At 44.6% G+C, this 14,754-nt stretch overlaps 1 protein-coding gene and 1 pseudogene across 5 annotated transcripts in view; both read right to left on the bottom strand.

Annotated features, from left to right (window-relative positions):
- macrod2 (mono-ADP ribosylhydrolase 2) overlaps positions 1 to 14,754 on the bottom strand; it is a 607,882-nt gene that overhangs the window by 45,495 nt on the left and 547,633 nt on the right. For all 5 annotated transcript variants that reach the window (XM_061039437.1, XM_061039433.1, XM_061039435.1 and 2 more), the window contains exon 9: positions 9,028 to 9,106. In XM_061039437.1, the coding sequence (XP_060895420.1) occupies positions 9,028 to 9,106 (79 nt within the window). The remainder of the gene's footprint in view (positions 1 to 9,027; positions 9,107 to 14,754) is intronic.
- Positions 1 to 14,754, bottom strand: part of LOC132975123 (tubulin beta-1 chain-like) — a 543,950-nt pseudogene that overhangs the window by 199,361 nt on the left and 329,835 nt on the right.

Below are 14,754 nucleotides of genomic sequence, written 5' to 3'. Positions count from 1 at the left end.
TATTACAGCCCAGCCATGCGGTCATGCGGGGGGCGTTTTGAACTTACATGTCGACAGCAGACACTTTACTCGTTTCTGACTCTCCTTTAAGGGCTGATTCTCTGAAGGGATTCAAACCAGATGTTGATCATTTGGAATAAATGAATTCCACACATTGATCCTTACATTAAACTCTTTAAAGAAACATTCGACTCTTCGATGTGTTTTATCACTTAACGTTCTACTTTTTGCTTTTACAAACAAGATATAAATTGTATGATGTTCATGCGTGAGATTGAAAAAGGAGCTTTTACTGCCAATTTCCACAGAGTCCGTGCACGCTGCGGTCCGTAGTCAATGCTCATGTTTCCACAGCACGCTCTGCAGTCTGTCTGCAGAGCGTGCCAGCAGCGCCTCTACGCTCTGCTCCGTTTCAAATATGCAACAAGTCCATTTTTCGACGGAGCATGATGCAAGCACGAGCCAAGCTGGACAGAATAGAACGACCCAGACAGGAAGTCAGACAAGGAAACGCACAGAGCGTCCGGTCAATTTCAAAATAAAACACAATATACAGACTCCTGATCGTATTTTCCATCACTTTATCAACATGACGTCAAAACAGAATGAACAACAAATCATCCTCAGAAAGACAAAGAGACATGTCGTTTGCACGTTTTTATCTTTATTCCCGCGTGATCTTGTAGTTCTCCTGGATCTTGTAGTTCTCCTGTGATCTTGTAGTTCTCCTGTGATCTTGTAGTTCTCCTGTGATCTTGTAGTTCTCTTGTGATCTTGTAGTTCTCCTGTGATCTTGTAGTTCTCCTGTGATCTTGTAGTTCTCCTGTGATCTTGTAGTTCTCCGGTGATCTTGTAGTTCTCCTGAGATCTTGTAGTTCTCCGGTGATCTTGTAGTTCTCTTGTGATCTTCTAGTTCTCCTGTGATCTTGTAGTTCTCCTGTGATCTTGTAGTTCTCCTGTGATCTTGTAGTTCTCCTGTGATCTTGTAGTTCTCTTGTGATCTTGTAGTTCTCCTGGATCTTGTAGTTCTCCTGTGATATTGTAGTTCTCTTGTGATCTTGTAGTTCTCCTGAGGTCTTGTAGTTCTCTTGTGATCTTGTAGTCCTCCTGTGATCTTGTAGTTCTCCTGTGATCTTGTAGTTCTCTTGTGATCTTGTAGTTCTCATGTGATCTTGTAGTTCTCCTGTGATCTTGTAGTTCTCTTGTGATCTTGTAGTTCTCATGTGATCTTGTAGTCCTCCTGTGATCTTGTAGTTCTCCTGTGATCTTGTAGTTCTCTTGTGATCTTGTAGTTCTCATGTGATCTTGTAGTTCTCTTGTGATCTTGTAGTTCTCATGTGATCTTGTAGTTCTCTTGTGATCTTGTAGTTCTCATGTGATCTTGTAGTTCTCTTGTGATCTTGTAGTCCTCCTGTGATCTTGTAGTTCTCCTGTGATCTTGTAGTTCTCTTGTGATCTTGTAGTTCTCATGTGATCTTGTAGTTCTCCTGTGATCTTGTAGTTCTCTTGTGATCTTGTAGTTCTCATGTGATCTTGTAGTCCTCCTGTGATCTTGTAGTTCTCCTGTGATCTTGTAGTTCTCTTGTGATCTTGTAGTTCTCATGTGATCTTGTAGTTCTCTTGTGATCTTGTAGTTCTCATGTGATCTTGTAGTTCTCTTGTGATCTTGTAGTCCTCCTGTGATCTTGTAGTTCTCCTGTGATCTTGTAGTTCTCCTGTGATCTTGTAGTTCTCATGTGATCTTGTAGTTCTCCTGTGATCTTCTAGTTCTCCTGTGATCTTGTAGTTCTCCTGTGATCTTGTAGTTCTCCTGTGATCTTGTAGTTCTCATGTGATCTTGTAGTTCTCTTGTGATCTTGTAGTTCTCCTGTGAGCTCGTGAACCTGTGTGTACACCTGTTCATGGCTGCCTCATGCAGAGGCGCTGACAGAACACAGGGCGCAGGAATGATGAGGAAATTGTAAGTCTTGATGCTAAACTAAGCTAGCTTGGCGTTGGGGGTTGAGGGATGATTGTAGGGCGGCGCTCCATGTTGGATTATAAGGCATACACTGAAATGTATTAAAGCCAAGTTCTTCACCTAAACCATGTCCAGCCAATACTGTACATGTTGATAAGCAGGAAGTCAGCAGCAGTGTTTGTGTACCTCCTACATGTCTGCGTTTTAAACCCGAACATGTGAAAATCACATGTGATGAGCTAAACTGGATCCTCATATCGACTAAAGCTGACGGAGAGTCTGTGAGCCATCTGACCGTCACATCGCTAACACACCGTGCTCTCCTCATTTCCCTGCCCCCCCGGTGGGAACGCCACACTGACTTCATTTTCACCCCTCACAGGATTCCTGCGCCCATTTCCACAAATGACATGTGTGTGTTTGTGTGATAGCAGCGTGTGCATACCATCGCTCTACTTCTTCCAAAGCAGCGGGGGGGTCAGTGTGTGTGTGTGTGTGTGTGTGTGTGTGTGTGTGTGTGTGTGTGTGTGAGTGTGTGTGTGTGTGTGTGTGTGTGTGTGAGTGTGTGTGTGTGTGTGTGTGTGTGTGTGTGTGTGTGTGTGTGTGTGTGTGTGTGTGTGTGTGTGTGTGTGTGTGTGGAGGGTTTAAGGAGCCATGTAAATAAATGTGAAAGTGAAAGTGAAGCAGTCGGAGAGGACGCGGCGCCCTGCACAGATCTGTGGGCTGTGTTAATGTTGTCAGCACTGCGGCTGATTGAGGAGGAGAAGAGACGGAGCCCCGGCTTGTGGGCAGCCGCCCGGATCATATTAGTGGTGGAGTCTACCCAGAATCAATCCCAACATGCTTTTTTACTCCCTTCAACCGCAGCCGCCTGACTGCTTCCACGCTCGCAAATAATACGTGGCAGGGCAAGCGTGCGGTCAATCACGATCCATGAGCCAATCAGAATACTTAATGGAATCATGTCCTATGATTAATGGCATTGATTATATGTTAATCAATTGATGGTTATACTTACTATACTTTACAGAAATGTGACTTTCTGCTCGCCTGGTTTAGGTTTGTGCAAACACTGATGGTTCTTTTTTTGCAGATATTGAGACTGTTAAAGCACCTTAGACAGAGTGCGAGCGTGCCTATGTTCCCACATTTCCTTTTTTCATAAATTTGTATCAGATTTCCTTTCTCCCAATTTGGTAGCCAATTACACCCAACCTATCATCCAGTAGCAATGGACTACAGATGGAATGTAGCTCTTAGCTAAATCTGGTGCGCCCATCTCTTTGTTTATTGCAAACATTTAATGTAAGTGCACATTGTCCTTTTAAATAAACAAACTAAACTAAGTAGCACAGAGGCCTCGTGTTGACTAGCTTCCTGTCAGATCAGATGAATGAAGCGCAGCAACTGGACGCAGACCATAGTTTGCAGTGCATCAATAACTCTGGAGAGCCGGGTTGGCATAGAGAAGGGGGGGGAGCTCCTGGGATAGCTTGGAGTCACTTTCCATAAAAATCTTAGAAATGTGGGAGCATATGGCTGACCCCTTTACTTTATACGGTGGCTGGGAAGTACAAAACAAATTTACAAGATGTGAAGCACTCTTACAAGCGCTGAGACAAATTTACAAACGTCAGAACACTTTTACCATTCCTCAAACAAATTTACAAACGTCAGAATCTTGACGGAAAGGGAATGTACCAAATGCCTGAAGTGACCCGGAAGTGCATACCTGGTCCTTCCGTCTCACCTGTTTCCTTTAACAGATCGAGAGACCGTCCACTCGAAAAGCAAAGCGGACTAATCTGGCTGAAATGACTTCCACAAAACGGCCAAAACATCTTCCTGTCACCACAAGCTCCATATCACTCCAATATCCAAGTCTTTCTGCCAAACCTCTAAACATCTTATCAGCCCTGATTTTTAAATTGGTGCATCACTACTTTTGCCATCTCTGACCTTAGAGAGCTGAGTCACACATGACTTTATATAAAGATGTATTTTTGGGCTCTTTATGTAGCGAGGACAGTGGACAGAGTAGAAACTCTACGAGTAGAGAGAATAGGAACGACATGCAGGAGAGGAGCTGCAGGTCGGGCTTGAACCCTGGGCTACCCACTTGGAGGACTATAGCCTCCATACATGGAGTGCAACTGAACCACAGCGCCCCTATTCATCATACTTTTTAAAGAAATAAAAGAGGTCATTTTGTCAGTGGCTGTGATCTCAGACGTCGAGGTGAACAATGAATAATCTACACGAGGAGATGTGTTTCTTGATGTCGTTTGAAGGATCTTGTTTGTCTATTTGCATATTTTAGCATTCGTCTGTTCGAGAGCGGCCTCCTTACAAAACGCACGCCTCTAAACAACTGAAGAGCTCCTCGAGCGGCCGCTGCACCAAAAAAGACGGTTTGTCTGTTTGTGAGAGCGTCGTCGTTACTCATCAAACAGCAGCTCCTCCGGTGCGTCTGTTTCAACATCAGTGCAACAATCCTCTGCAAAGAAAACCACCAGTCGTTTGTTCTGATGTTTCACTGGGCTGTCGATGTTCTTCTGCTCCATACTGGAAACGGGTGCATCGTCCTGTTTTATATGCATGTTTGTGTGTCAGTGCTGATCTGTTGAGTATTCCTGTCCAGACAGGCTATTTTTCAGATTCCCTCCTCCTGCAGAGATGTAACCATATTTTGGCTCTCCTCCTAGTGACAGCTTGTGGAGAATGCACATTGTAATAAAGCAATTTCCTGTATGCAAATGTCCTGTTTACACGTTCCTGCTGCAGTCATTGTCACTTGACAGATTGCTTGAGTATGAGGGGAGCAGCAATACGATGAAAAATGAGAATAGTAGGACTTCAATAAAAAAATCTATTGTGCCTTTTCTCAGCCGGAGATATGCTTGAAAGTGATGCCGACGGGGAGGATCCTCCGTTTCACACACAACAGAGGGAAGATCAAGGCCGCTATCCACAACAAGCTCGATCGACGAGGTTGATGGAGAAGAAGCTCCTCCTTCATGTAATGAGGAAGAATGAAAGCGAGCGGCGGGGATGAGGTAATGGGCGAGTGGCATGGGAACAGGAGGAGGTGTGAGTGAGAATCAGTGAGGAGGAAAAAGAAAGCGAGCGGGTTCCTCTGTGATGCATTTGGGTGATGACACAAAATCTACCTGGCTGTCACGTCTCTAGCAGAGAGGATGATGGGATGTTCTGAAAGCGCTGGAGCACACACCTGCAGAGCTAATTCACAGCCTCTGATTCACTACTGTCATCCTGCTCGGGGCTAAATGAAAGTCTTTTTTACACTACGGGGTTACGCGTTCCCTACATGGTGCAATCATACCAATCAGCGCCTTCTTTCTTTAAAGCAACACTTCATCACCTCCTGTTAAACACACACATCTACAGGCTGCTGACGCCTGCATGGATAAAACATTTGAATCTACTTCCTTAACTTGAGATTCTTGCAGCAGTAATTATTTTTACCTTGGAGTTCTTCCTCGTGGGAAATCTTAACAGAGTTTCTGTTTTCATAGAGAGCGAGGTGAAAGCTTTGAACGTGAACGGGAGTTTAAAGATCGGAGCAGGTGGGTGGTAAAAAAATAAATAAAAACACATCAATCCGGACTCGTGTTGCCAGATGTTCGAGAATGATCGTAGTTGAACCATAATCCTGCTCTCTGTACGATCAATAATTACGATAATTTCATAATCAGGTTTTTCTCCTCTGTACGATAGTTTTGAGTAACATACGATAATCTTAAAGGTGTAGTATGTAGAATTCTATGTCAATGTTTACCTTCAAATATCTAGTAGTAGCAGAGAGAACTCCCATGATTTTACATACTGTGCGTTTAAAGCTGCAACACTAATCCAGACAATGAGCCTAAGGTGGTGCAGCATCGGCGATAACAGATTTTTGTATCGTCTCTTGCCTATTAATATAGAACAGTCATAAAAGCGGCTCCGATCAAAGACAATGCAATTTGACATGTTTTGCAGAATTTTCAGTTTATGTATTTGAATCGTCGTCTATGTGCAGGAAGAAAAACCCGTCACTGCAATCTCTCACAAAGGTACAGCTCCCGTTAGCTCGGCAGACCAAAGAGGAGATGCTACATACAAACAGCCGTCTCGATTTAAAACACCGCCTGCTCCCTGATCTCTAAGACAGACTATAGACTAACAGACAGGTATGTTGTTGACGCCTTGCTTCATGTCAACTGTTGACTCTAAAGAGAACTAATACAGCAAAATGCTGTATGTACAAAATGATTACAGGGTCATGAATACCTACTAACTTAATGATGATGGTCTCCATATTATTGATGATGATGATGGTAATGACGATGGTTTTTGTTTGATAACGACGACTTATAAGATGGTTTCTATACTGATTAGAGCTCTCAAGAACTGCCCTCAATGTTGTGCTTTGCCTCTGGTCACTTCCTGTCAGCACCTGTGTGTCCAATCAGACTCAAAGCTGATCGTTTGCTCTTACTCACATTGTTCCCTTTTTTCTAGATCCTTGCTTGTGTTGTTCTTACTCTCTGATGTATGTCACTTTGGATAAAGTGAATTGTAGAATCTTATCTGAATGTGAGAGTTGTTTCCTCTCACAACAGCGGTAAATGATGTGAACATCAATACGAGTAACTGGTTACTCATTTTCAGCCGTCAGCCCATCACTGGTTCTGAGATTGCTTGATTTGGAAACAAGAGTTCTCTTCTGATGAGTTTCCAAAGTTTCTGACTCCCCTCCTCGACGCTCTCTGGGTCTGTTGTTTTGTTTCCTCTCGGCTCTCGGTCATGGACAGACTCGGGGCGTTTATCCGCTGACAGCACTTGTAAATGGTGAGAGTGATAACTGGAGAACAACAGCTCCACATTCTCATCTCAGAGCACTAATATGATGAGACGGGTGCTGGGAGCACGGGGGGGCAGGCAATATAATTAAGGTCTCTCCCCAGAATGTAATCTTTCAGGGAAGAGGCTGGAGGGGGGGGGGGGGGGGGGAGCGGGACGGATGACGGGAGCTCAGGGGGGAACAAAACACTCCCCCGTCTGGGAGAATGGCGAGATGGAGGCCTGAGAGCCGCTATTCCGATGGGGGAGGAGGGGGGGGGGGGGGGGTTGGAGGAAAGTGAGGTAAAGAGGGAGGTAATGCTAGGCTGCTGGAGCCAGCCAGCCTCTTTCTGGCTCCCCGGCTATTAAACTCAATCCTCCGTGGAGCCCCCATCAGGAGCTGGTGACTGCGCCCGGCCCCCCGAAAAAAAAAGATGATGGCATGAAAGAGAGGAGGGAATTGAAAAAGGGACAGAAAGGAGAGCGGGAGCAGACGATAATGGATGTTTGTTTATCTCACACACAGAGTGGAGGCGCCGTAACCAAGGACAGCGAGTGGTTGTTATGCATCCCTGAATTTTTTCACTTCTTTCGAGGGACGTTTTCTACCGAGCGCCGATATCACAGTCAATCAAATCTGACATTAAAATCTCATCAGAATATTTAAACCGCTATGTAAATGATCAACCTCGCTGCTTCACTGACGAGAAGTCTCAACTATTCCAATCCCACCGAGGCGACCTGACACTTGTTTCACCAAACCGTCTGCACACACGCTCACTGTTCATATTCCCAAACGGCGGCCGAGCGGCTGCAATGAATTCGTTTAACATTTGAAGGTGTCGCCGACGCCTGACAGCTCCTAAAAATCCAGCTTCCATGGGACGACGTATCTGTAGCTGCAGATGTTTCCTGTGATTCAAAAGGAAGGGAAGCTGCCGATCGAATAAAAGATTCAGAAACGCCTCAGAGCATGTTAGAAAACGTCGGTCGCTTAATGTTGGCTTGCTCTATAAGATGAAACCTCACAATACAAAATTATAACAAAGGACAATTTAAATCTATGTGACAAAAAATAAAAATAAATGGTAATACTCTTTTTTTTAACCAGCAGGGGGCGGTATCTGCTTTGGCTTCTCTTCTGTAGAGAACAGTAGCTGAAGAAGAGACGGGTAAAAATAAGAAAAAATGAAATTTACTTTGAAAGAATCATATCTTTTTATTAAATGACATAAATTAGTTTTTGTATGTGTGTTGTACTGTTGTGCTAACAAAGACACACACCTACACACACACACATATACCTGTTCATATCTCTCTCAGTCCAACTAGCCACCCTTAAACCCTTAAACCTTATGATGAGAATATGTGTCTTTGTATCAATGCTACGTGTAGTTCAACAGAATCTCAATGTGAACTAAAGAGAGGAGAAGAACAAACTGGAGAACAGGAAACATGCAGCAGCAGGTTGATTAGAGCACGGAGATGGTAGAGGTGGCGTGCAGATAGTCTGTGGTCGTGCAGCGATCACAGGGTCACCACCCCCTCCTCCCCCCCCTCCCCCCCAGGTGAATTCTCCTGATTATATCCTGCTGCGTTCTCACATCATCAGCTCACTCTGACTCTCTGCAGAATAAATACTAAGGGGGCTGGAGGAGTCAAGTCTGTGGTAACTTCTACTCCTAAGAAGGACCAGTCGACAACTTTATGTCCAGATATTCACTCTTCATATTGAATGGTAAGAGTTTGTTTACAGAATGTGAACAAGACGGCAACGTGCTGCAATCAAGGGTAAAACGAGTGACGTTCAAGTGCACACCAGAAAATAGGAAAACCCATACTCAAACGAAAACTAATAACCTAGTTATTTATCATACTCATGTTACAACAATGTCCGAGTGAAAAACTGGGTCAGGAGTTTTTCAGGAGTTTTCTGCGAGTGTGAAAGCTGTATCTGTCTCTTTGTATTTTTTGTTGTTTTTTGGTTTTTGTGTTTGTTTTTGCCAGTTTGTTTAATCCGGCTGTCTGATTTACTGCCCTGTTCTCTTTAAAGTCCTCCCTCTCTAAAGATTTTCACAAGAAAAGAAAAGAAAACTGTGATAAAACCGAGATCATATTGTTGACCCAGTATCATGACACATACCCTATTTGAATTGAGTGCAAGCAAGTCACTGTGCTGGATGGTATTTTTTATATACTATATTGGAAGAAAGCACACTTACCTTGAAAGATTTCAGGAATTTTCTTCTTGTAGATGGCAAAGTCAGTCTCAAGGAAGACACAGAAAATGACCCGAGTGATCTGTGGAGGAAAGGAAAGAGATGTCAGTGAACAGGACCGAATCACGGCCATTCAGGAACTCCATTAGTGAACCCTCACAATCAAGACCAGCGTAACCAGACACCCGGAGACATCTTTCAGGGAATATGTTACAGCACATTACATCAGAGGAAACATTAGCGAGTGGCTGAATTGGTTCGAGCTGAGCAATACCCCGAAGTACCCGACAAAGTGCAACGACGTGAAATTGCACCGTTGAGGGTGAGGGATGGAGAACACTTCACCCAAATTAGGGAAGTACAAGAGAAATGTCAAATAAATTAATGATGCTGCAACACATCCAAGATGGTGGACGAAGCAGAGCGCGACACTATGATGAGAGTTATTGCCTTTGTTTCAACGCTTCATGTAATTGGACACATTCAAGGTATTAACAAAAAAAATTGGCATGCAGAAAAAGAGTACAAGGCCGCCTCTTTAGGTGAAGAAGATCCCGCTGGTTTTGCAGAATTCTCAGAATAAAGATGTCATCACCCCTGCTCGTTCGCTCTCAGTGGACTTTCCTGAATATTTCCTGCTGTGTGCACATCGGCTCACCTCCACTTCTTGCAGAAATTGTAACTGATGGATAAAGAGCAGTAAACTCCTCGTTTCTCGATTGTTTGGTTTGTGTCGTCAGTGACGATTCTAGAGTCTGCGGGGCCCTGGGCAAAAATCAACTGGAGGGCCCTCCAACCAGCATCATCACCATCATTTCTGCCACTCTTCTTCCTCTTCCTTTTTTCTCTCTCCTATAGAAGGAAAGTTCCTCTTTATCTTTCCCTTTAAACTTTTTCACAGCAATAATGTTTGGGATGCTCAAGTGGACAATGACAGTGAGATGGGGCCCCCCTTAGGGAGGTTTTTACGACTGTTGTTGCAAAATTTGCACATTTTGGGCCACTGCTTCGGTTTAGAAATCTCCGGTTTGTGAGCTCTCAGTGGCGCCCCCTACTGCTCTGGGGCCCCACCAGCTGCCTACCTTTCCTGTTGACAAGCAGCGCCTCTGTGTGTGTGGTACTGTAATAGGTCAACAGGAAAAACGTCCGGTAGTAACTAGCTGAATTGGGGCGCATCGCCCCCTGCTGCAGCGGAGTCAAACATACTTTAGCTCTGAACTTATAACTGCTCAAATATAAAAAAAAACTGTTCAGCTGGTGTAAAACAGCCAAAGCTCAAATATTTCACTGACTGATGCACGCTAAATTTAGCATGAATAAAATATGTAAACATGTCAGAAATGTGGTGCCAACTGCAGATGACGTTCCAACCCTGCAAACTCTGGGCCTATTGTCGGTTTATAAACAGAGATGTAACACCGTCTGTCTGCACTTCCTGTATGATAATGTGTCTTACACAAGGCTGCAGAAAGTCTGCAGAGGACGAGGTCACCTCTCTCTCCCTCTCCTCCGTCCTCCGGAGGAGTCTCAGATGTGCAGGCGTCAGTCACAGACACAGAGATGCATTACACACCTCAGCAGCAGTTAATCGCTCGGCTGAATAATGGCAATTTAAACACAACAGCTATAATGGTGGCTATCTGCCCTCCGTCCTCCTTCATGCAGGAAAAGTGAAGTTATGAGAGAATAAAGGAAAGCTCGCCAGCTCGCTCGCCAGCCCCCGTTCCTGAACCCCGGCACCACACAAGGATCTGATTCAAAGAGGCGCCCTTCTGATGCTCCTACAGACAAATATCTATTAATAGTTTATGATCTGTGCTTTGGAGTAAATGTTAGGAGCTGCATCCAGGATGGTAACATTTTTATTCTGCTAGAAGTCTAGAGGGGGAGGTCTTTGTTCATAAAATGTAGACTGCCTCTCTGAACCCCTTCAACCCCCCGAAAGAAAAGCTTTAAGTCTCCTTTGAAGTCACGGGCTCGCTGACAAACAGATTGTGCAAAAAAGCGATAAGGCGCCAAGATAGAGCGTACCACTGGGTGCAGGAGGGCCACAGGACAGCAGCTCCCCGGGAATTTCCATTACTCTTTTATGACGCTCCATTCTCAAACCGACTACCCACTGGGAAACCGGATGAATCATGAATTTATGCCTTCATGAAACACACAAAAGCTGGTGTGTGTGTGTGTGTGCACAAGAGGCAAAGAAAAACAAAGAAAGCCACAAATATTTTCTTATATTTTATGTTAAATGCGATGCAGGTAAGGAGAAATAATAAGGATTGTATATTCTGAGTTTACTAAAGAAAACCAAACACACAGAAACCCTCAGCATCCATGTCATGTAGACTCTGTTTCTCTGCCTTCCTCTCCCTCTCTGTCAATCTCTTTGTGGAGTTTCTGTTACAGCGTGTCCACAGTCTGCAGAAAGCTAGGGGGAAGGTTTCTTTTATTCTGCAGATCAGAGACACATCGTATGGTCTTTGACAGATATCAGCCAGACCAGGATGCCAAAAGAAAAGCCCACAATCGCGGGTGTTGAAACCTTGACATTCTGTCTGCATCCAAACAAACAAAGACGCTGTAAAATGAATCGAATGTAACAGAGAAGGTGATCTCTGGCTTCTTCTTTTTGTAAAAGTAAAAACCCACCAGTCTTTGCTTATTCTTTTCAAAGGTGCCTTATCTCCTGCATGCACACATGTCGTGCTGAAAAGTCAAAGCAGGATGATCAATGAATGGCTGCACAGCCTTAAGAAACAAACACACTTAAACTAACAGTTTTTATCCATAAACAACATTTCTCATGAAACACACTCGTACTTTCTTTCATGCATGCTTTAACATTTTTTGTTTGATCACCTAGAACAAGAGAAATGTTGAAAAGCTGTAAGTGTCATTATCCTGCATACAGTACGTCATTGGACAGGACGGCTGAAGAGAGACAGGAAATGCAGAGAGGAGAGAGCTGACCAAGCAGCAACCTCCGGTGTTGAAAAATGAAGCCAATGCTGAAGTGCAAAATCCTGCACTTCATCAAGTGTCCACTAGAGGCTGGCTGCAGGAACACCGCAAGTCACATACACACCCATTCTAAAAAAACTAAACGTTTTTACAGCATAAATAAACATGTTTACAGCCTGGTACTAAAAACTAAGTCTGATCAGATATTATCATCACTGGCACACACTGTACGAGGGGTGATTTTTTTTTAAAGGCGCTGGTTTCATTATAAAAACAGTACTAGTTATCCATAGTTAGCCGTGTAGCTAACCTGAGTGATGTGGGCGCGGTGTAACGGTTTGTCAGGAGGTTTAAAACCCGCCTCAGCTCCAGCTCTCAGCCTGTCGTTAGGTTGACTGAAAGTTAGACTGAGACAGCATTTCCCTTGCAGGAACAGATGGCTGACGTCACTCAGGCTTCAAACATTCATATTTACAGTCGATGGGGACGACATGCAGCAAAGGGCCGAGGTCGGATTCAAACCCACAGCTGCTGTGACGAGTGCTGCAGCCTCCGCACACCGGGCACACGATACAACCGCTTGTGCATGATTATAAAAAGCAGTGCACGGTTAAAGATGTGGCTAAATATTAATTTAAGATCTGCATGTTTGAAAAAGAAGCCCAGTGTGTGTGTGTGTGTGTGTGTGTGTGTGTGTGTGTGTATGTGTGTGTGTGTGTGTGTGCGCGCGCATGTGTGTTTTGAGTGTGCACCCTGCAGCCGCCAAGGTTGAAAAAGTTAATGGAAGACTAATTAGAAAGCTGGGATCACGGCATGCTAACCTGCCCGGTCATTACTCATCCCTGATTGGGGGGCGTTCTGCCAAAGGGTGAGCACATTATGATTGGCCCCCCCACCCACCCCCCACCCCCCTTCTGGCTGCACACGGGACGGTCGTCCTGACAGAAATCTGTTCTGCACAGTAAGCTGTGAGACTTTCCAGGTCGCTTAAATTTGTTGCTCTTCGATCTTTAATTGGTGAAAACTCGGAAAGCTAAACGGACAATTAAATAATTCACTCGACTCTGGAGGAGAGTTTTTAACAGAAAAAAAGTGTGTTTCAACTAAAAATAAAAGTATTGTCACCCAATAAAAACACTGTTTTTAAAAACCGTCTGGGCTGTAAAACGAGTGTTGCAGGTTTGAGATCACATTTCAAAAACAAAGTCCAGAACACTTTGTCCATGGCGCCTAATCAATTCAAAAGCAATGCCCGCTCAGCTGTAATTGGCTTCTGTATATATGATAAGATGAGGCTAATTAAAGTGATCATGTCGTGGGGGGGGGGTGCAGCCTCAGCTAGCTCGTTAGCATGGCACCTGAAATCAGTCAGTCAGTGGCAGGTCATGTAGCCTCGCTGTTAATGAGCAGAGTGAAATAGTGTGGACGTTGTCTTTGTGTTGTGAGGTGCTGTATGTGGGTTTTTTAATTTGTGTGTATCTGCGGCTCATCATTCTGCTTGCAGGGCTCACCAGGTGCCTCACTCTCCTGCTGGCCCCCGGCTAACAGATGAGCTGTCATAGCCGGCCACCCATGCCCGTAATTACATCGAGGGCAGTGCCAGCAGAGTCTGACGTGCAGGGCACAACGCACGCACTTTTTGTTACTTGCATTTCCTTCTTGATTCTGTCACAAACAATAATAGGGACAGGTTGCCCTAGCATGTCCCTCCAGCTGGAGCCCGAACCCGAGGGAGGTGTGTGTGTGTGTATGAGTGTGTGTGAGTGAGTGTGTGTGTCTGCTGCTGCCTCGTTACTGAGGCTCTGGCTCATTCAGAACCCTGAATGGTTTCATCCAGATGGACATCAGTGACAGCACACTGATATACGATATTAACACTGGCTGAAATAATTCCAGTCGTTTGCTTTATTTGTTTTTGTTGAAGGTCGCAGTGAATAAAAACATCGGCGTGGCGTCGCATGGCAGGTCACCGATCCATCACAGAGTCTGAGCGTAATGAGTGCTATGTGCATCACGCGCCCGACATCCACACAGGAAATACATACTGTGTTTGTTGTGTTTATGATTTATTCATCTCTGACATGACACATGAGTGCCGTGCCTGTGATCGTGCGCTGATAGTTACATGTCATTGTTCAAGACAGATTGAATAATTCCAGCAAATTATTCCTGGAGCACAGAAATATCTCGCCATAAACCCCCGGCCTTGTAGCGACATCATCAAAGCCATAATCAGCGAGTGCTTGTCTCCTTTTGTTGTCAGCAGCAGCGCAGGATTGGATCGAGGGTTCACTTTGAGGCAGGTGGACCGTATCCAGGACTTATTACTGATGTAATTACACACACCTGCGTCCTCCTCACCCGCTGCAGCGACGAGGCTGCAGCCTGGAAACGCACAGAAAAAACTCCAGCCAGGGTGCAACCAGAGGAGACTGAATTCAACGCTAGAAGGTCTTTGAATGCAGATTTTACAGAGAATCAAAAGCTTTGTAGTGATTTTAGACACTGACATATATTTTTGTTCTTATTCCACGATTAAAAAACGTGTTGTCATTTTAGTAAAAACGGCTTAAGTCAGGCTTTTATCAAACTCAGAAAGGAGCCAAAACATCCAAGCTGTGCGACTACTTTATATGCTTTTTGATCCAGCAGATGTCGCCCTTGAGCTCCAGCATGAAACCAAAACAACTGGCGCTGCATTGTTGTGTTAGCATGCTAATGCTAGCGATCTTTATTCTGCCCGTATCTTCACACTGCATGTAAATTTAC

This window comes from Labrus mixtus, chromosome 6 (assembly GCF_963584025.1).
Source record: "Labrus mixtus chromosome 6, fLabMix1.1, whole genome shotgun sequence".
Taxonomy (NCBI): Eukaryota; Metazoa; Chordata; class Actinopteri; order Labriformes; family Labridae; genus Labrus; species Labrus mixtus.
Note: the sequence above shows the minus strand (reverse complement) of the source record. Positions and strands in the feature narration are given on the sequence as shown.